The following is a 23822-nucleotide window of genomic DNA, read 5'->3' as shown; positions in this document are numbered from 1 at the left end:
GGAAACACAGAAACGTTGTGGGAAGTCACCTTAAAAAAACAAACAAACAAACAAAAACGGGGCAATGTTTTTAAAAAGCAAAAGGCAGAAAAGGTAGCAGGTGCTGCTGAGTTCCGAGGTTTATGTTCATCCTGACTGGAAAACTCGTGTGAAGATTCAACATGTTCTCCTAAGGAAGCCATGATACTGTTTTCTCACGAAATAACAAGGAACTGGCTCCTTCCAGCATTTGTTGGATATTTAGTATGAGAAACGGAGGGAGGTTTGCCAGGTCCCAGGCAAAGCGGTGTATCATTGCCAGGGGGGTGCCGATGAGGTGCAGTAACAAAGCTAGTATTTAGAGAGCACTTACTGTATGCAACTAAACGCTTTATATGTATTAACACATAATCCCCACGACAACCCCGAGGAAAACACTATTATCTCCACTCTAAGGAGCAGGAACAGGCCTGCCCAAGTTAGTAAGTGGCAGCCAGCCTCTGAACCTAACTTCCCTGGCTTCAGAGCGAGGTTCTACTCAACAGGACATTTTCTAAAATTGTAATGTCGACCACCAAACTCCCGATGCATACGAGATTTCTAACCAGACGGAGGGTTAAGGAGAGGTTTTACGGAGGGCTGACAGATGTGAATCTTCAAGGTCAACAGGTGTAGAAAGGATCTGGACAGAAATAGTCTCGGGGGAAGGAGCGGCGTGACAAAAAGTAGCAGCAGTTTGGGTATCAGCCAGTCGATGACAGCACACGTGGGAGGAACGCTACAAGGGCGACTTCGTCAGCTGCCTGACGGTCCTTAAGAACTAGTCCTCCCCCCCCCCTCCCCTCCCTCCCCCCCCCCTCCCCCCAGTAACCGGGGAGTAAAATTGCTCAAACTAGAAAGCGCTCATCCCTTATTCTCTGCAGGGTCTCCCCTGCCAGCGATCAGGGCAGACAGCGCTCCCAGGTTTCTTTCTGGGAAAACACTGCGTGGAAGATGGTCAAGGTCACCCGCGCTTGGGTACAGCGTGTCCAGGTGGACCACTCGAGTTCTGCACACAAATGCCGGGGACTTGGCTCTTCGGCCTGGACAGCTCGGGAACGTGCGCACTGCCGGGGCCTGGCGGGGACAACCACCTGCTCAGCGGGTACAGGAACATCTGTCCTCTGCAATTCCCACGGGCGGCCACCGCCCCAGGTCTCCAGTCCCCATAAGGTCAAGGAATATGTCCTCTGGGGACACCAGCCATCCGCATCATCCTCTTCACCCTAAGGAATAAAAGCCTCAGCGATTGGAGCAGGCTATGCCAATCATCCTTGTCCCCGCCCACACCTCCACCGGTGTAAATCGCACTGGTTGCATCACACGAGCCTCCGATAAGATTCTCTTCTTGAATTGGCTAATAGAGACTTGTCCCGCCTAACCCATCTTTGTCGGGAGGTTGTGATTGGCTGACCGCGTTGCCAAGTTCCGGACGCGACTTGGCTATTGGGAGCCGTGGGCTGTCCCCGCCCGCCGGTGAAGGTGAGAGTCTCCTCCGGTCACCGCGCCGCGCAGCGCACGGAGCAGCTCTGGGCTTGCGCTGGAGGTCTCGGCAGATTCCTTCACGATGGCGCCTCCATCAGTCTTTGCCCAGGTTCCACAGGCCCCTCCAGTTCTGGTCTTTAAGCTCACTGCGGACTTCCGGGAGGATCCAGATCCCCGCAAGGTTAACCTCGGCGTGGGAGGTAAGGATGCAGTGCCCTGGAATGCGAGCAGCATGGGGTGGAACCGTGTGAGGAGCCGAGGCTTAGTTTGGTGTTCCCTGAGAGGGGACCCGGGTGAGAAGACTGGGGCCACGAGGCCGTCCACCAACCTACCCATTTTGCAGATCGTGACACGGAGTCCTTGGAAAAAGACGGTGTGTTCAAGGTCACGCAGAACAGGCGTAGCATCTGGAACACAAACGTGGTTTTCTGTTTCTCCATCCTGTGTTCTTTATAGTACATGTTTCAAAGCAATGAGACGGCCAGGGATTGTACAGAAGGAGAAGTCTAGTAGCCTTGGGGGTCATGGTCAGCCGGGAAGTGGGAATAAAATAGCTGTTAGCCTAGTGGAACTGTGGTCTGGACTGGGCGAGCAGCAGGTACCAGTTAGGAAGCCTGTCACACCACGTGAGGGAAGATCTCGGTTTGGTTTATTCTCAGATGAGGTGCGGTCCAGCTCAGGGCTCACACATCTGGGGCTTCATTTCCTTGAACCAGTTTAGCCTTCTGCTAAGGACGTTTGTGTTGGAGAGTGCCTGAAACTCCTTTTAACTGGAGCCCCCAGCGACTTTGTTGTAACCCTCACTTTGAGGATGGACGCTCTACGGAGCCCGGTTTGCATTTGTCCATATACAGAGGCCAGCCAGCCAACAGCAGAAAAGTGAGCAGGGTGGTGGGTGACGGCCTGAAGGTGCTAGAAGGTTTGGAAGAAGAAACAAGTGATGTGAAGGGGATTCAGAATCAAGATTCTTATAGAAGTGTGTGTGCATAACCCTTACACACACACACACACACACACACACACACACCATCAAGGAGCAGGAGAGGGGTGAGAGAAAATCCTCAGTGCTGTTGTATTGATGGTGGGCGATGTTGCATGGACATAAATGACATATATCATTTTCTCATCTTTTATGTATGTTTGAAACTTCTCAAAATAAAGCATTAAAAAGTCAGTGTTAGTTGTCCCTCCAGTGGAGGGAAATATGATGTTTTCAGCAGCCAGCAGAACAGGAGAAATGCTGATGGTCTTGAATAGAAATCAGAATGCTCACTGTATAAGCTCTTTATTTAAACCCAGTGCAGAACCTCCAAGTGTTTATTTACAGCCTGATTTATGTAGAAGAACTGATGAGGTCGAGGGCCTTGGCCCATCTTACAGGGTTTTTGTGGAGACTAAACACAATCGCAGGCTTTGAATGAGGGCTGGCGTATAAGCAGGAGTTATATAACCAGCTATTTCTGTTGCTGTTGTGGCGGTTCTTTGAATGGGTCTCTTAAAAAAAAGTTGAATGAAAATTATCAGCCTAAGAACTGAAAAACAAAATAATTTATGACGTTGGTTGAGAAATAAAATACACATGCACACAAAACCTCCCTGCTATAGCATCCAGTTCAGACAACCCGAATCAGCCTTTAGCAAGATTCCCATCTCAGCAGTGACATGCCCTTTGCCACTTTTTCCAGGAACCTAAGAACAGGAGCGAATGAGTTGTTCATGTCCACAGCACTTCTGGGAGCTGTTTTGTGACTCTCCTATTTGCAAGGAAGGAGGCTGAAGCCCAGGGGAAAGTATAGTTTGACCCCTAGGTGGAAGAGCTGGGATTCTAGCCAAGTCCCAGGCCCTAGGGTCTCTGGCCTATTCTCGGCTTCAGCTACTTTCAGCTGGCCTGGGGGTAGCCAGTAACCTACAGGGAGAAGAGGCAGGAGCCCTGGGTGCCCTGTGCCAACTGTAGTCTAATGAGGGTTATTTAATGCCTTTGAAGCCAAGGTAGAATGGGGTATTAGGAATGAATGACAATTAGAATCTATCAAAAGTCTACTCCAGGGCTGGAGAAATGGCTCAGAGGTTAAGAGCACTGACTGCTCTTCCAGAGGTCCTGAGTTCAATTCCCGGCAACCACATGGTGGCTCACAACCATCTGTAATGAGATCTGGTGCCCTCTTTTGGCCTGCAGGCACACACACTGACAGAATATAGTATACATAATAAATAAATTAATAAAAAAAAGTCTACTCCAAGATTGCCCAGCACGCTCTGTGATTCTGTTAATGGGGTAAATCTGCGGTGTGGGGTAATTGTATTGACCGTGGAGTAAAAGAACAATTACATGTGACATGTGACATGTAGGTGAAAGGTGTTACGTATTTGGTCATTACTGTGACCTGTTCTGTGTGGGTGATAGGTGGCAGATCAGTGTCTACTCTGAGCGGAGTAGAATACACGGTCTCCTTCTGCATGTGCATGTCCTGCTTTACATACACACACACCGGCACACTCTTAGTCATGGTACACGGTCTCCTTCTGCATGTGCATGTCCTGCTTTACATACACACACCCCGGCACACTCTTGGTCATGGAGATTAATTAATTGCTGACTGTGAGGTGACGCTTCCTCCCAAGGTCAAAGGTAATAGGAGCTCCTCCTCTCCTAGCGATGCTGGGCAGCTTTAGGATAAACTGCTACTCTAATCTCGTTAGCTGGTTCCCATTCACAGATAGTTGCCCCAGAGATTTTTATGCATGCCAAGCTAATTTCAATAGTTTTCTTGTCATTAAACAGCAGTGGGTCTTACTCTTTTTTGCTGTTAAGCACAATGCTTATGGAGTTTATGGGCTTAGTGTTTCTAACTTTTAGTTAGAGTCTCAAAGCCTCTGACTGCAGTGCCTTTAAGGATAGACAGTCACAAGTCCATCCTGATACAACACCCCCTCCGGTACTGTGAGTGTATATATTCATGTGAAGGCCAGCTCTTGACACTGAGTGTCTTGCACTATTGCTTTCTGCTTTTTCTTTTGGGACAGTGTTTCTCCCTGAACCCGATGCTCACTCCCTGATGGCATGGCTAGCAGGCCAGTGAGCTCAGGGATTTGCTTGTCTCCTCTGTTCCAAGCTTTAGGTTACACACCATGATGCCCAGTTCTTTATGTGGGTGCCTGGGATCTGAGGTCCTGTCTCGTGCATGTGTGGTGGGCACAGAGTAGACTGAGCCATCTCTCCAGCCTCCAGTTCCTTTTTTTTTTTTTAAATGTGAACTCACCCTTCTTTTGGTTTAGTTTTTTTTAGTAGTTGTTTTCAGTGGGGCTCCTCCCCTCTTCAGGTATCAGTTGTTGGCTAGATGGCTGTGTCAGGTGTTTCTCAGAGCACAGGGTGGGGAAGGGTCTCTGAGGCATAGGTGCAGGGACTCTTGGGTGTGGCTGGGTGAGGGAAGTGGCGCCAGTAGGAGGAGGTGAAGAGGGTGATAGTTGGACCATTTAACCCTGTTCTTCCTTTCTGCAAAGCAAGACTGCCCGGCCTGTGAGCCTGCCTCGGGCTCACTCAGGAAGAAAGGCCAGGCTCCCAGGGTAGATCTCAGCAGGATGCTGATAAGGAGGCTCCTGATAGAGGCTCTGGGCTGAGCACTTTGTGATTTCCTTAGGCATCACCTGTTAAAATCGAAAAGAAAGGAAGCGAGAACTCAGAAGTTCCAGCCTAACTCTTAACTTTGGCAAATAATTTCTGGCCTCAGTTTCCTGATTCCTAATACCCATCTATTTTGTGGCTTGTTAAAATAATTAAATGAGAATCAAGAAATGTGCCGAGTATTTAGTAAATCCTTGTTATTACCATGGCTTCAGTTCCCACTAGTGTCTATAATTATGAGATCTTTCCACTGCGCATCTCCTTGCCTAGTACCCTTCCTCTTCTTCACCATAAGTTCTGTATCTTCCTCAGCCCCCTCCCCACCACCCATTTATAATCCAGACTAGATGGGTATTGGGATCACCAGCAACACTTTCCCGGCCTCACCTGTATATGTTTGTTCTTTGGGTTCCCGTTTTATGTCCTACAAGTCCATCTGTGTATCATCCCATGTCTTTATCCCCCATCATCACTGCCTTATTTCACGACTTCATTATCTCTCTTCTGGGTCATTTCTGGAGCCTTCTGACTTAGCCTCGCCTCTTGGTCCTCTGGAGTCTGTTTTCCGTTGTCTCCTACAGACGATTCTGTTAAAGTGTACAGCTCTTGATGTGACTGCTTTTGGATGTCCTATTAAAACAAGATCCTTGACAGAAAGTCCCCAGACCATGAGCTCCCTGTGGTTCCTCCTTCCCTGCTGGTCCCTCACAGAGCCTGCTCCTGATGCAGGAAAATGCAGAGCTCAAATGTCTCATGCCGTCCAGTTCCTGAGGACCTGGCACAGTTGTCCGTCCAACTGGGATGTAACCTCTTCCCTCGTCTGCCTTTAAAGCCTTCTTTATTTACCTTTTGCACTTACTTCATCCTCTGTAAGGTCTCCCCTGACCCAGCATGGAGAATTCAAGCCCCCTGTGCTGCGTTTCCTAGAAGGAAGGATATCTCGCTGTAGCGTCTTCTAGCCAGCGCCTGGTCAAGGCAGTGAGCGCCCGTGGAAGGATGAGACGAGGGATGGGAGGGTGAGCAGCAGGAATGAAACAGGACAGCAATTAGAACTCCCCAGGAGAGACGCATGGTGGCTATCCACAACGCCTGCCTTCCTTGCTCCAGTCATTCAGGAGTAGCTTACAATCCTGCTTCACTAAGATACGCAACACGCTAGGGTATGTCTAGGACTGAACCTGGGAGAAATTGGGCAACGAGAAGGAAGCCGCTGAATTAGGCAATCCGCCTTTTCTCTCTAACAGTGCCTCTTCCCAACCCCCTTCTCCAGCATTGCAGGTTTTTTTTTTTTTTTTTTTAAGTTTTTAGTGTGTATAGCAATGGTAAGAACATCAGGACAATGGCTTTTTCTTTTTTCTACTTATTTTACAATAATTTAGGAATGACATTATAAATATTAACATACAGCATACCTGTGTTATCTTGTATGTAATACCTAGTCATAGATCTGAATTTAATGACCCTGACTTTTCTAAAAAGGCTCACGTTTGGTGAGTCTAGATTATCCTTTCTGTGTGGTCCAGACATGCATCCATTCTGTGACCCTTGAAATGGTCTTGAGTGGTAGGCCCCCCCAAGAGACCACCTCTTTTTAATTGTTTCCATACATGCCATCCAGTTTGTTCAACTCTTCTTACCAGGACTGATGTAAGCTCCGCCTTTCCCAACATTAAATTCCTTTTCAAAGGATGAAGGTTCGGTAGTATTGAGGACATTTACAGTAATGGCATCCCCTCTAAAATCCATTCCCCAGAGACTTCCAGGAGTACTCGGCAGTGTAGCCTTGGTGCCTGGCTTGGTGCTCTGGGCTAAGAATAGCTCTTCCTCAGAAGTAGGTATTTTGGTCTTTCTTTTTGCTTTAGCCAACAAGCCAACAGTGAGCAACTGTTGTCATCCGTAACTATTCTGGTAGGGGATGTGTCTTTATGTCTCCCTTACACCCTTTTCATCTGCCTAGTTCCCAAATCCCCCTCTCCGCCCAGCTCCAGAAGTTTCCCATGACATACAGCAAATATAACTTCTTGTATTTGGTAATATACAGTGCGCTGTGCATCGGTCTGTCCCTTGCTTTTCCCGCTTGATCTCCCCTTCGTATTTGTACACAGAGAGCATCTTTGTTCTTTTCCACAGCTGCCTAACTGATGAATAAACCAGATTTTATTTTGCCAGTCTCATGCTGGACACCCAAGTTGTTTACGATCGTAGGATATTAAAGCAATCCTTCAGCGAACCACCCAGTACATAGGTCATCTCACGTGCTGACAGCGCATCTGTAAGATGCAGACTGGAATGGAAGGTGCTGGTGGATGCGTGTCTGGACAGATGCTTCCAAGCTGCTCTCCACAGCTCTTCATGAAGATCATCAGTTCACATTTGAACCAGCAGTGTGCAGAGCGTCCGCTTCCCCACAGCCTCCTGAGTAAATTCCCAGTATGAATGTTGTTTTCATTTGCGTCTCTTTTACCATAAATGCAACCGGAAATTTTTCTTGTGTTTGAGCCATTTACAACACCACCATGGGGTGAGGAAATACTCTTTTCTGTGTATGAATTATTAATTATTAAGCATGATTTTAATTATCTGCTATTAAAAACATTGTGTTGAATATTTTTATATCACTGAAATGAACATATTTATAGAAAATACTTCTAAATGTAAAACTACTAAGCCAAAATGTGTTCAGCAAACAAAATACTTTATAAACTATAATCCCATTCTAAGCTGTATGTCTATTTTCTATTTGGTCGGCTAACTGTATTTTCCAAATATGTGACATCTGTAAATCTGAGAAGTGTATGTGCCGGTCAAACTGCGATAGCCACGCACCTGCCTACGGTCTCTGGGTTGGCCAGTCAATCTCAAGAGTATGACTGATAGCATTCAGCTAATCAAACTAACTCCCTTCAACAAATGTAAGAAGTTTATCTAATCAGGAAGAACCTGATTTTTACCTATCAGAATACTTACTGATGAGAAGAGATACTCATAAAATAGGTTCAAGAGGAAAAAAGCCTCATGTTGAGAAACCCTGTGATGGTAAGATCCATCTTTTATGAAAGAATATGCATACTGGCAGTAAAGATGAGAAGGTTGTGCGCTCATGCTCCTGTACCGGAATGCTGGGATTGTGGCATTCATTGATTACCTTTGGCTTACCTGAACTTCTTACAGTTAACGTGTGCTGTTCAGTAAGTAAGACACCCTAAAGTATGAGTTTCCTCAAAGACAGGGACTGATAGTTGGACAGAAATTAACAAGATAAAATGTAGTCCGAGTCACTGTTAGAATCTGCTTTCACTGCAGGCAAGGATTGTTGACTGGCTTACACAGTGGAGTACAGAGGGAAGTGACCCCCGTTGGCAATCAGGTCAGAGAGACTGTCGGCCAGGGTCAAGGCCAAAGCAGCTGCCTGCTGAAGCTGCAGCCCAGCAGAACTTTAGAGTGGGGTGTGTGTGTGTGTGTGTGTGTGTGTGTGTGTGTAATCGGAAGTAGGAAAGGTCAAAGTTGCCTGAGGACATACTAAGCACTCTGAAATGTTGAAGAGACACTTAGAGGTTTACTATGCAGGCTTGTTAAATGCTGTGAAATAGAGAAAGTTAGATCAGTACGGGAGACGTGAGGTAGCTGGTGTGTATGAACAGTGAACATGGTAAACTCTGGCGGATTTCAAAATACACAGAGAGGACAAAGATGTGCTTTAGTGGGTCTCTGGTCATTGCGTAACCGCTTGCTGGACACCAGGCACAGGACATTGGCTCCTGTGTGACATGCTTCTGCATCTTTGGGACAACTGGAGGAGGCAAACGTCCTTTGATTTTCTCCTTCTTTCTCCCTGTTTGTGTTTGGAGGAGCAGAGACTTTGTGAAGTAGTTCCAAGCCAGATGTGTTTAACCTTCTGACGTTGAAGTATGACATTGTCTCCAGACCTGTTTGGTCACGTTCATAGCTATGCTGGGACACACGAGACTGTGGCTGCAGTTTGGACACACCCGACCTAGGCTTTTGTGGAACTCACTTGGAGGCATGGTTCTAGAGACTGATTGCACTCTTGGTATCTGCAGCATTCAGAGACAGCTGCGGTTCATAGACATCTCCCTCTCTCTTGACCAGTATCCGTGGTGTTCCAGTTTTTAATCTCAGCATCCTAATTCTGGAGATCACATTAAAAACTGCGTGATCTGCCAGGGGTAAAAACAGAGCTGTCCCATATGCCCAGCATGTGAATGCCCTTTGTGTTTCTGTCTCTGTTCTGCTTTGACTAGAAGCTGGTGGAATTTTCTGTTTGCAGAAAGCAGTAGAATTTTCTCTGTTCGCAGTTCCATACTCTGGCTTGGACGATGCCTGAGATTCACGTGTATCTCTTTTTCTGTACTCAGCATACCGCACAGATGATTCTCAGCCCTGGGTTTTGCCAGTGGTGAGGAAGGTGGAACAGAAGATTGCTAATGACAGTAGCCTCAACCACGAATACCTGCCCATCCTGGGCCTGGCCGAGTTCCGAACCTGCGCTTCTCGCCTCGTACTTGGGGACAACAGCCCCGCTCTCAAGGAGAATCGGGTGAGTTTGGGGTATGAGTAGTTTCTGTGAATGTTTAAAAAATAAAAAAATAGAAAAGTCAATTTGTTTGAAGGTATTGAAATTTATGTCTTGAGAATTGTCAGAAAATAAATTTTTGTTATTTGTTTCTTTGAAGGCAAGCTGACCTCTTTTAAATTTTATTTATTTACTGAGTTTGTGTGTGGGGGTATTTTGCTTGCATGCACATCTGGCTTCCTGTGAGTTGAGTGCCTGATGCCCAAGGAGGCCAGAAGAGGGCGTTGGATTCCCCTGGGACTGGAGTTGCAGATGGTTGTGAGCTGCCATGTGGGTGCTGGGAATTGAATCCAGGTCCCCTGTAAGAGTATCCAGTGTTCTTCAGGACTGAGCCATCTCTCCAGCCCAGCAAATGTATTTTTAATGGCTGTGAGCAGGCAGTGTGGCCATGTCCAGAGCTCAGCTTCACTTGTTGAGTTTTGTTCAGTACATCATCAGGCAGTAGTTACTGGAGATGCAAGCAAAGGGAAGTTAATGGAATCTGAAGAGTCTGGGGGGCGTATAGACACGTCTCTGCCACTGCTTTTGGCCATACGCAAGTGATTTACCTACTTGGTTTCGGTATCTTCATTTTCGAGTGAAGATAATCTGTAGCTCATAAACACACTAGGAATTCTCACATAGGGGCTTTCTGAAAGTATATGCAGAATTTTATTTATTTCTGGGGGAAAAGTTGCCTTAATTTTAACCAGACTCTCAGAAGGTGTCTGTGGTCCCTCAACATTCAAGACCCAGAATTCCTGCCCTGCCTTATATTTGGTGATTCTTCTAGCCTTTCCCTTGGTAGCTCTCCTTTCACTTTGTGTGTTACAACTATAGACATGTGGAAACGTGTGGAAGAATAGTGTGTGCTGGGAGTGGACCCTGGGAGATAGGGAGTGTGTGGTAAGAAGTGGTGATGGAGAGATTTGAGGGAGAGAGACCCTTGAGGCTGCAGGTGGGGCATGAGCTGTGTTTGAAGGATGTACCCAGCCAGGGCTCTGACTCTCAGCTGTTGCCATAGAGTAGTATTACCTGTGAGTTTGTACACTGTGCCCTGTGAACCCCACGCCAAGCCATTTTGATCAGAATCCTGGAAGGGCACGGCCCTCTTTTCTCCCCACAGCCCGCAATGGGATTATTTTTAAAATGTGCCCGCATCGACTCCAAAGTACCTGCAGGTTTGAAAACCACGAAGTAGAGAAGATAGAAATCAGCAGTACTGCTCTTGGGGCAGGTGTGTGGGGAGTGGCCCAGGGACAGTGGTAGTCAGAAGCAAGTCTAGGTTGTAAAGACACTTGCCTAAAGACCCAAGTTTGTGCCGGGCGGTGGTGGCGCACGCCTTTAATCCCAGCACTCGGGAGGCAGAGGCAGGCGGATCTCTGTGAGTTCGAGACCAGCCTGGTCTACAAGAGCTAGTTCCAGGACAGGCTCCAAAGCTACAGAGAAACCCTGTCTCGAAAACCAAAAAAAAAAAAAAAAAAAAAAAAGACCCAAGTTTGTGCAGGGCTTACCTAATGAAAGTGTTGTTTGAAGGCGTAAACCCGGCTGGATGGGTGGATAGGGAAGAACAATAGTCCAGTCAGGTGTTGTGCAATTGAAACCAGCTGCCCTTGATACCTTCCAAGCCACGTTGTAATGCAGGCCACGGGTCACACCTTGAAAAGACCACATTTGTGGAGTCATGTGAGGTGTTCCTCAGCTGTTGTTTATAGCAGCACGTTCCTCTCCAGGTGCCCTGATAAGCCGAATGTCAAGGTGGAGTTAAGGTTACACACTTTCCTGCTCGCCTCTTGCAGGAGGCAGGCTCTGGCTAAGGTCTTGGAACCCAGGGCACTGATTAGACAAGTAATCGAAGTTTGGACTTGGTTTCTGGGGAAGGCTTTGACCTGCCCCAGGGAACTGAAGGTGTGAGATGTAAGTGTCTCTGGGTAGGGGTGGCTTTAAAAGCTGCCCTGAAAATCCAGTGTTTCCCCAGAAAATGAACAATCTTTTCAAGAAACATGTAATAGTTATATTAATTGTCTAAGAATTTCATGCATTGTATTTTGAGTGTACTCAGCTCCATTTCTTTGAGATCTACCCCTCCCCCACTCTGATTTTGTGCTTTTTGCTTTTTAAAAAAATAATACCCCGAGTCCAGTTTGTACTGCCTGTGTACTCATGGATATAAGGCCATCCATCCATTGCCGCATGGGGCCAACCAGGCTACCTACCAGTGGCCACAGCCTTAAGAAGAACTGAGCTTTCCTTCCTCCAGAAGCCATCAGCTCTCAATAGCTCCCCAGTTGGGGTGGGGGCTCATAGACTCCTTCACACCCCGTGCTAGAGTGTTGACTGGCGGCCACAGGTGCTGTGGGCCCACAGGTGCAGGGGTCCAGAATGTACTGTGTTGCTCCAATCCTCCCCCGCCTCTGACTCCTTTTTCACCCCCCTCTTCAGCAGTCCCCGAGCCTGGCGTGTGTGTGTGTGTGTGTGTGTGTGTGTTACAGATGTCCTATTTGTGACTGAACACTCCACTGATAATTCCTCTCTGCAGTTTGACCAGTTGTAGACTATCTTAATGTAGTTTGAAAGTGAGCAGCTGGGGGTGGGGGTCTGGCTCTGCATAGGCCATAGATTAATAGTTGGGGCAGTTGTTGGCAGATGTGAGGCCATGTTGGGGAGCTGCTTCCTCTAAGATGACTGCATTCTCTCATGGTTACTTTGTTGGCGGTGTTCCTCTGTTCGTGGATCTGGGTTTTGAGCTCTTAAGACTCCAGACTCATGGCCTTGACCTGGGAACAGAGCCTTGGCCTAGTTCATCTACATTGTGTTTTGATTACAGAACCTAATCATCAGTCTTTGTGGCATCAAATACATAAAGTTCCTATCTGGGATACTTCCCAGCAGCCGCCTTGCCCTAGGTAACAGCTGCTTCTGAGCACTGAGCCTCTCTCTCTCCTGGAAGTTCTCTCCATGTCTTAGTTCGGCCCGCCATCAGCTCATGTGGTCTTAAACAGCCTCATTGACTTTCTGGCCTCGAGTCTCCTTTTCCTCCCAGTATGATTTCCACACAACAGTTAAAGAGCTTCCCTATCAAAAGAGCTGATTGTGCCTCCTGCTTCCGCCCTCCCCATGGTGCACCTCCACTGCTGCCCCGAGGATTTGCTCCAGCCAGATCCCGCCATCCTAAGAGCGTTGCTGTTCCTCAGCCCCACAGGCCTTCAGGACTCAGAACCCTTGCCTGGCCTTTCCCACTGTGTGGAAGGCCCTTCTTTGCCTCTCGTCCCTGCCTCTAAGACCTTCAAGACCTGACCAAGGGTCACCTCTGTGCTGAATCATCCACTTCCTTAGGTGTGGCCAGTTCTTTAGGTTCTCTTGAATTATGGTGTGACTATTGACTGGGAATAGCAGAACTCACTGTGTTTTAACTATGATGTCTAATTAGAAAATGTCCTTATTTTATTTTGTATGTGTGAGTGTTCTGCCTGCATGAGTATGTTAGCCACGCATGTGCCTGGTGCCCAGGGAGGTCAGAGGAGTGTTTCGGTTCCTCTGGAACTGAAGTTTCAGATGGCCGTGAGTCACTTTGTGGGTTCAGGAAACTGAAACCGGGTCCTCTTGCGAAGAGCAGCAACTGCTGAGCTGTGTCTCCAGCGCCCTGCGATGTCTAATTTTATAAGCCTTTTCTCTGACAGTGTGTGATCCCGGCAGGGACCATGGCTTATTTACAGTGCACACATTCCGTATTTTAGCTTGTGGGCCTCCTGAGAGTCTCAGGTGTTCGAGTTAGTCATTCACCTGCTTGTCAGAAGGACTGGACACTTGGCTAGATGCTACTAGCATCCAGGTGACCCTACAGACAACCTTTGCTTCAGCTTACTGTGTTAAAGTTGACAGAAGCCGTAGAGAGAGAGGAGAGGGAGACATGCTAGCCCTGGCGGAGGCGGGGAGGCTGGATTCAGTTTTAACTGGAGTGGACAGGATAGGAAGAAGAGAGGAAGAAGAGTAGTAGAGACAAGCCATGAAGACCGAACAGAGTCGAGCAGTAATGTTGTCCTCCCTGCATAGCACCCTCTCAAGGTTGAACATTAGTCAACCCAGTTCTGGGACTTCCACTGTTCCTTGCTACTCTTCCGTTTTCAGACTTCAGGACTCCAACAAAATGTCCCTTTTCATCTCCTGTAGAGCAGTGTCCACATAGGCAGGAGATGCGGAGCCTGTCTTGTCCAGCTTTAACCGTTCAGCTCCTTTGTTCTGGCTACCTCTGCATAGCAACTTGAACCAAGGTGACTAACTCCATGAATTGTCTGAACTTATTTTCTTAGATATTATCTAGTTTCCTTCTTACCAAGTATGTAGGACTTTCTCGGTCAAAAATTAGTTTCTACAATGACCAAATTGCTACTTTACTTATTCATAAAAAGTGGTTTCTGTTGATTACTGTTGTTTAGAGTAACATGTTCCACTGAAGCCATCTAGTGTTTAAATCTTCAGGACATGATAATTTGAATGTTTGATATTTCATGTGTCATATACATTATGAGTGCAGGGTAGCTCATGTTAGTGAGGTGGGCTCATGACTTTAAGGAGCACATTCAGTTCTGTGTTTGCTTCTGGAACAGGAGGGAGGGCTGAGCTAGCATCAGGATCCCCTTCCCCCACTGTTTTCCTTTGCTATCTTTTAGTATTAGTGTTAGCTTAGTGCCCAGCTCTGTGCTCCCTCACTCCCGCTCCCGAGATAAGGTTTCTCTGTGTAGCCCTGACTGTCCTGGAACTCGCTCTGTGGACCAGCCTGGCTCAAACTCAGAAATCTGCCTGCTTCAGCCTCCCAAATATTGGGATTATATGCCACCACTGCCGGCTCATTCTCTTTTTAAATTACATGTTACTGGGGATTGAACCTTGAGCCGTCCACATGCTAGGCAAATGCCTTACCACTAAACTACATCCCCAGCCACCTCCTTTTCTTTCTAGATTTTTTTCCCCTGTGCTCCTTTTGTTCTCCTTACTCTTGTAGACATATTAGGTGGCATCTATTTCATGTCATTTCTCTACTGAAGGAGTTATGCTGAAGCCTCACTAGAATTTGAAGGGCCAAAGCAAAGAGGTAGATAGAGTGACATACAGAAGACAGAGTGACCAGATCCAGGGTGGGAAGACCTCATTTCATGCCCACCCGTGACTCTAACAAGCTCTCTTTCCTTTTGCAAACCATTTATTTCTCTCAGTCTGTTTCCTCATTCGTCAACTGGGGACATAGAATTTACTTTAAGGGGTATGTGAAGACCAAATAAGACCTATGTGAAAGTATTTTTGTTAATGATAAAAACGGGGCTTCTAGTATTGCCTGTATTAGGATTCAGCTGAGAGGAAACTGAGGAAGGCGAAAAGAATCTGCCTGATATCTTTGTTAGGGAGAACACATTGCCAGGGGTTGATAAACTCGATAGTGTCCAGGGCCAGCTCAAGTGTATTTCCAGGACTCCTCCTGAAAGGAGTGATCTTGGGATGGGTACCATGATCAGACGGGTTTCCTTCCAAGGCACACACTGGCATGGTCTAGGTCCTTCTACCTGTCCTCAGAATGGAAGTTCCTCTTGGAACTGTGAGCTTGAACCTGGCCACCTTGCTCACTGGCTGGTGACAGAGCAGGGGCTTTATCTCTGTTTCCTCATTGGTGAACATGAGCAGCTCATAGGATCTTGCTTAATTGTTGGAAGCTTTGATGAACTCCCACGTTAGGGGATTTGTAAAGAACAGGCACAACGTAGGTCATCATTATTGCCTTACTCTTGTGGTATAAGCGATGTCACCATTGTCAGCCTGTGACCCCAGTCTTCTCTCTTAGGTCGGAGGTGTGCAGTCTTTGGGAGGAACAGGTGCACTTCGAATCGGAGCTGATTTCTTACGGCGATGGTACAACGGCATAGACAACAAGGACACGCCCATCTATGTATCGTCGCCAACCTGGGGTGAGCCTGTTAGCCGTGGGAGAGAAAGCAGAGCAGCTGGGAGGGCTGGCCCGAGGACACTCAGTGACAGCTTGGAAGGGGTAATCTGTATCCGGAAGGCAGCATCCCGAGACAGCTGCTGCTCAGATTTCAGCCGGGGACACCTTTTCCCAGATTCTCCAGTCTTGCATTTTAGCCCATGCTGAGGGCTCCCAGTATAAAGGTGAATGCAGGAGGTAGCACCGTAGGCTGCCAGTCTGGAGTTCTTGTAACTGGTTTAACTTGTTCCTGGTACTCTAGCTCAGCAGCTAGGTGGGTACTCTAGCTCACAACGCCCAGTGCACGCCAGGCCTGAGGGCCTGAGGCTCGCCTGTCTGTGTTCCTTCTAATTACGCCACCGCCTCAGGTTCAACATTTGTCCCTTTACTTTTCAGAGAACCATAATGCCGTTTTTGCTGCTGCCGGTTTTAAGGACATCCGCTCCTACCGCTACTGGGACGCGGAGAAGAGAGGCCTCGACCTCCAGGGCTTCCTGAGTGATCTGGAGGTGAGTGGTACAGAAGAGCAGTGGAGACTTCTGCGGGGTCAGGATCAGCAGGGAAAACTTTTGAATCAGTTGATAAGTGAGAGTCTGAGACTTTTTCTCCAAATCAGATAGTGCTAAATCAGATAGTGCATTTGAAGTAGCGTGTTAGAGAGCGCTCGCTTACGCAAGAGCGAGATGTGAAAAGCTCAGACTGTGGTTGCCATTTGCCCTTTTATTGAGTTCCGTGTACTGCTGACCATCTCCTGAACTCCCTGCTGTGTCAGAGCTGATGGACCTTTCTTCTCCTCAGAATGCTCCCGAGTTCTCTGTCTTTGTCCTCCATGCCTGTGCACACAACCCAACCGGGACCGACCCGACTCCAGAGCAGTGGAAGCAGATTGCTGCTGTCATGAAGGTACCCGCTCCTCCAGAGCATCTGAAACATGGGGCGTATGGCTTAATTTTAGTTAGTTGTTAATAATTATTTAAAAGCACAGCCTGCTTATTGGAGTATCTGGAAAGTGGAGAGAAGTCCAAAGAAGAAAATAGATATTAACTGTAAATCCTCTTACCCCACCAGACACTAGTAGTGTGTTAGTGGGTGGGATATTGGGGTTTGTGTAGGTTTCAAAATACATATGTTTTATAAAGATGGAATCATTTTGCTAATATTATTTTTTGCAGCATTTCCCCCCTTTATCTCTTTATATGACACCATTTAATGTTTGACAGCGTCAGTTCTCATAGCCGTACGATCCTTTCAGGAATATGCCATCTTGGGGATTGAGTAAATCAGTTGAGGAATGTTTCGGTTTATTTCAGATTTCTTGAACTGATTTATTCACGGAGTGAAACTTGATCTCCTTAGGATGCTTTCTAGACGAGAATTTCTAGCTCAAAGTGTATTTTCTTCATCAACGTGTTTATGGGATGCTTATGAGACAACTCTTAGGTATTAAGCACCCTGGGGTCTGGTAGAGAACAGAGCAGGTGCAGCCCCTACCCTGAAGAGCACATAGCCGGATTGGGAAGACCAGTCTAGTATTAAAGCGGTTCTGATACTGCGAGACGCTGTGTGGCTGAGTTCTGCGGGGTGCACAGCTCAGATTTTATGGCTGGTGATAGGCTAGTCTTTCTGCAAGAAGTGGTCTCCGTGCTGAGTCTTGGAAAGGAAAAGACGAGAAGACTTTGTCTGGAGAAGACTGATGGAAAGCTGGCAAGGGCAGAGGGGGAACATGGCCACAGCCCCACCCCGGCAGTCTGTGTACGGAAGTGAAAGACATTTCCATTACTGCCTGGCGTTCTGGGGGATCAAGGGAGGGTGAGCGATGTGTCTAGAGAGTACATAGGGCTGATGACACGGTGTGGAATAGGTTAGAGGGAAGTTAGCTGAGATAGTGTCGGGAGCCACGTGACATCGGACATGTGTGGAGCGAGGCTCTCTGCCAGACAGCTTGGAGAGAAGTTGATGCTGCCAGTGTCCGAGAGGGCGCTCTTAGCAACCAGATGAAGTAGGAGGCCATGGGGAAAGGGAGGGAGGTGCAAACAGCTCCTCAGGAGATTAGGCTGGTAGGGATCAGGGGCTAAGATGTGCGGGATGAGCTGTAGGATTTGAAAGGTGCACTCAGGCTTCTGGTTTGGACAGTTCAGGGGAGGGCAGAGGTTTGTCCAGTCAGTGCCAAAGCCACAGGTTCAGCACGGGCAAGAGCAATTAGAATAGAGAGCCTGCTTCGTCTTGGGCAGCTGGTACCTCAGTTATCCTGCCAGGAATTTGTGCAGAAGGATCCACTGCCACAGGACAGTGTCCCCGAGCTTCAGAAATAAGCCATGCACCTTGATGCCGGAGCACAGCACGCTGTGAAGAAGGGAGATTGACAAGTGGTCATTTGCTGCTTGCTGTGCAGTGAAACAGATGCAAAATGTCAGGTGGCTAAGTGAGCGCATACAGGACAGTTGAGGGCAGAGCTTCTTCCCAGGCGCCAAGTGGGGACGGAAGGGCCCACGTCTGAGGCTACTTCCAGAGGACATCCTGCTCTGACTTACTTTCCTTCCTCGCAGCGCCGTTTTCTGTTCCCCTTCTTTGACTCAGCCTATCAGGGCTTTGCATCTGGAGACCTAGAGAAAGATGCGTGGGCTATCCGCTATTTTGTGTCTGAAGGCTTCGAGCTCTTCTGTGCCCAGTCCTTCTCCAAGAACTTCGGGCTCTACAGTGAGTGCTTTCCAGAGTCGCTGCCCTGCCTCCCTGCCCACCCTCGTACTACGTCAACAGCTAAGCCTGGGTCTTGTCTTCTCCTTAGATGAGAGAGTGGGGAATCTGACCGTGGTTGGAAAAGAACCCGACGGAATCCTGCGGGTCCTTTCCCAGATGGAGAAGATTGTGAGAATCACTTGGTCCAATCCCCCTGCGCAGGGAGCACGGATCGTGGCCTCCACCCTCTCTGACCCTGAGCTCTTTAAGGAGTGGTAAGGGGCTTGGACCCTGACATGTGAGGGTGGGGTGCAGAGCTGCATTGTGAGCTGCATTTGCCTAGGTTTTATCCTTTTATCGTGGGAGAGGCAGAACAACCTCTCTGAAATTCAGGTATTTCCATAAAGTGGGACTGGTATCCATGTTGTGTGTGGTAGCACAGTGCCCGAGATGTGCGGTAGCCCCACGATGGATGTCGGTTCCTCGTTCCTTCGCTGTCCAGTCCCCTCTGTAAAGCTGAAACACAGGAGTTTCTGCAAGAATAGATTGTCTGACTTCAAGGCAGTGTGACCATTCTGGGGCTCTCCCTCTTTCTGCCGTGAATTTACAGGATGACGAAATTTAGCTCCTAGACTAGACATGGTAGAAGAGGCTAGTAATAATAACTAATAAAGGAGTGGTGTCATCGTAACATTATACTTTAACAATTGCTACTTCAATCTTATGAAATCTTCTAGAATTTTCCACTTAATGTTTTCTGACTGTGGTTAACCAAAGATAGTTGAGACCACAGGAAGTGAAACTGTAGAGAAGGGTGAAGACCTGTGTTTTATCTTATTTGAGAAGACAGTGGCTTTCATGTAATGTCTGATAGATCCATTAGGCCTAATGGTGTACATGGTCCTATCGGTATCAGCCCCAGTGAAGCATGACTGGGATGTTAATGCATTACAGCCGTAGTACCACAGAGCAGCACTGGCCTCTGTCAGGAAGTGCAGTTCTTACTGACCCTTCCTTGTGTCTGTGCTTCTGGCTGTTAGTCCATCTGTCTAGGAACACAGGTACCATGGCAGACAGGTCATGATCTCATGTTAAGTGTTCAATTTAAATTGCAAAATGTTTTGCTTTCTGTTTGTTTGTTCTGGGTTCAGAACCTGGAACAGTAGACCAGACCAGGTTCGAACTCACAGAGGCCTGCCTCTGCCTCCTGAATGCTGGGATTAGAGACATGCGCCACCACTGCCCAACTAAATTACAGTTTTTAAACATATTTCTATGAACCGTCTTTATCTGTGTGAATGGGTGTTGATACCAGTGTCCCTGTCTCAGGACAGGTAATGTGAAGACAATGGCTGACCGGATTCTGACCATGAGATCTGAACTCAGGGCACGATTAGAGGCCCTCCAGACTCCCGGGACTTGGTCTCACATCACTGAGCAGATTGGAATGTTCAGCTTTACTGGATTGAACCGTAAGTGGCCCCCAGCCTCTTGAGCACACGTAAGCGTGTGGATGCGGTAGTTCTTGGCCAGCTGTTGTCAATGGGTCAGATGTTATTTTGGGTCAGAACAAGTTAGGTTTTCTTAGTCGTATCTCCTGACCTATTGGAATCTCAGGAGCATTGTTGCGGTCTGCCCTCCTGACCCATGAGTTTGGTATTTTCATTTTTATGGGTTGGAAAGTGGCTTAGAGTGAGCTGGGAAATAACAGGATTTGTAACTTGGATCTTTAATCTATAACCAGTTTCTCATAAATCGTCAGGTGCTTTTGGCTTTGCTTTAATCATTTACCTTAATCATAAATACTACATTTAAGTCCTTAGGTACCAAAATTCTTCCTCTTTTTTGTTTTTGCTTTTTCGAGACAAGGTTACTCTGTGTAACAGCCTTGGCTGTCCTGGAACTAGTTCTGTAGTCTAGACTGGCCTCAAACTCACAGAGATCCACCTGCCTCTGCTTCCTGAGTGCTGGGGTTAAAGGTGTGTGCCACCACTGTCTGGCTTGGGACCAAAATTCTTAACAGGTCTTTGGCAGTCTCCAGGTAGTACTCTCAAAAAGATGCTGGAAAGTTATCTCTCCTTGTCATAAATTTAAAAATTGGAGAGGTAGTTGGAATTAAAAGCTGATAGGAAATTTAGTGGGCATGATTTTGGTCAGCTGTCAGTATTGGTCCCTTGTGATAGAGGAACCGTTTATTTAAGAAGTAATTACTTTCTGAGCACTTGCTGGTACCTGCTGGTAGCCTAGTACAGAGTGGCCGCTGACCTGTCCTCTTGGTAACTAGTGAGGGATGGATATATGTTGGGTTCTGTTGTAGGTGGGAAACTAGAAGCTTCAGCCAAGTGTAATGTCGGACTGTCGGAATGCTAGTTTAAAATGGGCTGAGCAAAAAAAAAAAAAAAGAGAGAGAGAGAGATAAAGGGAAAGACGTGATCAAGATGGTATTATAGACCCTCTTGAACGACTTTGTATCGAAATGAGGCTGCTCCAGAAAGTAGCGAATGGCTCACTTAGGTGTAGGTGTCCTCATGTGGGGTAGAGAATTCGTTGGTTGAGAAGTTATTGTGTGGATGCGTAAAAATAGTGATATGCAAATAAGCATTGGGTGCCATCTAAAAGCTTACAAGAAGGGATACTCCCCCCCCCCCAATAGCTTTAGTTTACTGCTAATCAGAGTAGGAAAAGTGGTAGGAAAAGACTGAGCCTGGCTATTCTTAGCATTGGACACCACTTGCCATATTTTGAACAACAGTTCTGGCTTTTTCTTCCCCTTATTTTAAACCACTCAGAAGGTGCCATGGCAAAGGCATATCTTCAGTGTACAAAAAAGATTATTGCATCCAGGGAGGCTAAGGTTTGAATGGGGATCTGATGGTCCTTGGTCATGGGGTCTGGGTAGTTTCTCAGCCTCTTGGTTCATTCACATGTCATTTATCAATACATCCTGATAGGCTCCTGTCACATGTATTGTGAAATGAAATGCTGAGTGGAGGTTGTTAGATGCTCAGGTCTAAGCAGCCAGCCTGGGGAAGACACAAAGCTGGTCATGTAACCAGTTCCTATCAATATACTGTCTTGTGTTGGTGGTTATTCTCAATGGGCGGACTCATGTCCGGTGGTTATTCTCAATGGGCGGACTTATGTCCGGTGGTTTTTCTCAATGGGCAGACTTATGTCCGGTGGTTATTATCAATGGGCGGACTTATGTCTGGTGGTTATTATCAATGGGCGGACTTATGTCTGGTGATTTTTCTCAATGGGCGGACTTGTGTCTGATGGTTATTCTTAATGGGAATGGGAGGGCTTACGTCTGGTGGTTATTCTCAATGGGAAGGCTGTCTAATGTGCAGGGTCTGGTTGGGAGGTAGTCCCAGATTCACAGCTACCCTTCTGTTGTAGTCATATTGTGAACACCCTAAAAACTGGACATTAAGTACAGACAAGTCTTTCAGGATCCAATAAGTAGTTTTCTACTTGCTGATTGGACAAAGGACAAAGTAGCTCCTTTTGTTTATCTTGTCTGTGTTGAAGGGGGTAGAGTGCCACTGTGCTGTGGTCTCTGGATATCCACAACTGAAGTCACCACTCTGATCTCCTGTCTTCTTTACAGCCAAGCAGGTTGAATACCTGGTCAACGAGAAGCACATCTATCTGCTGCCGAGCGGTCGAATCAACATGTGCGGTTTAACCACCAAAAACCTAGATTACGTCGCTACCTCCATCCATGAAGCCGTTACCAAAATCCAGTGAAGAAACACCACGTAGTCCATCCACACCACCAAAGCGGTCTTTTGTCACGTCTTCCCTGCCTGCGCAAACCTAGTTGTACATATCCTGGATTAGAGATGGCCGTGGTGAGGCAGCCGCTGTTTAGCTGGCCCCACGTGAAGAAGACATTTCTTGAAATGAACTGGAGGCCCAGGGGATTAGAGCCTAATTTTAGAAACCAGAGCAAATCAAAGTTATTTAAGAATAAAAAGTACTTTGCTATGAGATGTAGTTCCCTTGCCTTCCCCTAGCATTCTGCAGGAGTTGCCGCACATGGAGCCGCGGGCTTCTGCGTGTCGCTTGACTCTGTACATAGTCCAGTCCCAAAGATCACGTTGTCTGAGGAGCCAGGTGTGACTGTGGGTGTCGGCTGGGGCATTAAAACCTGTCATCTCCACCCAGAGTCTGTCTCCCTGATCTTTCTGCATGGTTGTGTCCCTAGTCTGAGACATTAGTTTTTTTTTTTGTTTGTTTTTGTTTTTTTAGGCAATTATGGCAAATATTTACATCATGACACACAGATGGATATACATATTTAATTAAAATAAAAGTCCCACTAAATGGTATTGCTCTTGTGATATGTAGCACCTTGTGATATTTTCTTAGTCTATTCTGTTGTGTTCTGTTTCATTTAAAAAATAAAAACATTTGTCAAGACACATGAAATGGAGTTTTGTCCATTAATGAGTTGTGACCAGTAATTTAGAATGAACAAAATAGAATGTGTTCCTGAAACAGAAAGTTCTAGTGGGATCATGGCTGTGAGTCCATGTTGCTTTTATAGGTTTATCATCCAGAGGCCAGCCATTTTCTTAAGCAATGAGGATGATGTCATTTCGAGTAATCCTAGAATACCAGGCCTTCCCATAACAGCTGGAGCGCCTCCTGGCATACTGGAAAAATTACAGCTGCGTGAACACGGCACAGTTTCCAGAGAGCTTGGAAGCTCTGTAAATGGTGGGTGTGGAAAACTGTGTCTTAATTTAAGCAACAGAGTTACCACTTGGGAGTTTTAAAGTATATCAAAGTAGCTTTTCAGTATTTCCTGGGGCTCCTGTGAGGTATAAAATCCTATAGTTTTGAAGGTGATTGCCTCCTAGAAGTCGCCAGGTCCAGCCCCGCTCCCCCAGTGAACTGGTCTGTTTCCTGTTGTCCTGACTCACCCTTTCAGCTGGGTGTGGTCAAGAATTCTTTCCCAGCTTAGCCAGGCACTCGGTTCTGTTGGTAGGGCTTTGAGTTCAAAAAGATCTTTTAAACCGGGCGGTGGTGGCGCACGCCTTTGATCCCAGCACTCGGGAGGCAGAGGCAGGCGGATCTCTGTGAGTTCGAGACCAGCCTGGTCTACAAGAGCTAGCTCAAGGACAGGCTCTAAAGCTGCAGAGAAACCGTGTCTCGAAAAAACCCCCCCCCAAAAAAAAAAAAAATCTTTTACCTCGAGCCAGAATTTGGTCTCCTTTTGTTCCCCCATTCCTTTCAGGCAGTTAGTCTATTGGTACTGATACAGATGGCCTCCCAGCTCTTGAAAGCAACAGCGGTTATTTGTGGTCTGGCTTTCCTGTGCAGCCCCTCCGCCTCCTTCAGCATCAGTCACAGTTGCCTTTGGCTGCACTCACCAATACGTGGGCCTGGGCTGGGGTGTGTGGATAAAGTGCAGGCTAGATATTAGCTTGCCGTTTCTTTGTTTCCATTTGTACCCATTATTAATG

At 47.1% G+C, this 23822-nt stretch overlaps 1 protein-coding gene across 1 annotated transcript; it reads left to right on the top strand.

Annotated features, from left to right (window-relative positions):
• The first annotated feature begins 1476 nt into the window (after positions 1 to 1476).
• Positions 1477 to 22782, top strand: Got1 (glutamic-oxaloacetic transaminase 1). Its single transcript, XM_038319936.2, has 9 exons — positions 1477 to 1703; positions 9502 to 9683; positions 15532 to 15655; positions 16069 to 16181; positions 16471 to 16575; positions 18219 to 18369; positions 18458 to 18623; positions 19678 to 19820; positions 21959 to 22782. The coding sequence occupies exons 1-9, from the start codon at positions 1586 to 1588 to the stop codon at positions 22096 to 22098; spliced, it is 1242 nt and encodes a 413-aa protein (XP_038175864.1). The 5' UTR covers positions 1477 to 1585; the 3' UTR covers positions 22099 to 22782.
• Positions 22783 to 23822: the final 1040 nt, after the last annotated feature.

The sequence above is a fragment of the Arvicola amphibius genome, chromosome 1 (genome assembly GCF_903992535.2).
Source record: "Arvicola amphibius chromosome 1, mArvAmp1.2, whole genome shotgun sequence".
Lineage (NCBI taxonomy): Eukaryota > Metazoa > Chordata > Mammalia > Rodentia > Cricetidae > Arvicola > Arvicola amphibius.
Note: the sequence above shows the minus strand (reverse complement) of the source record. Positions and strands in the feature narration are given on the sequence as shown.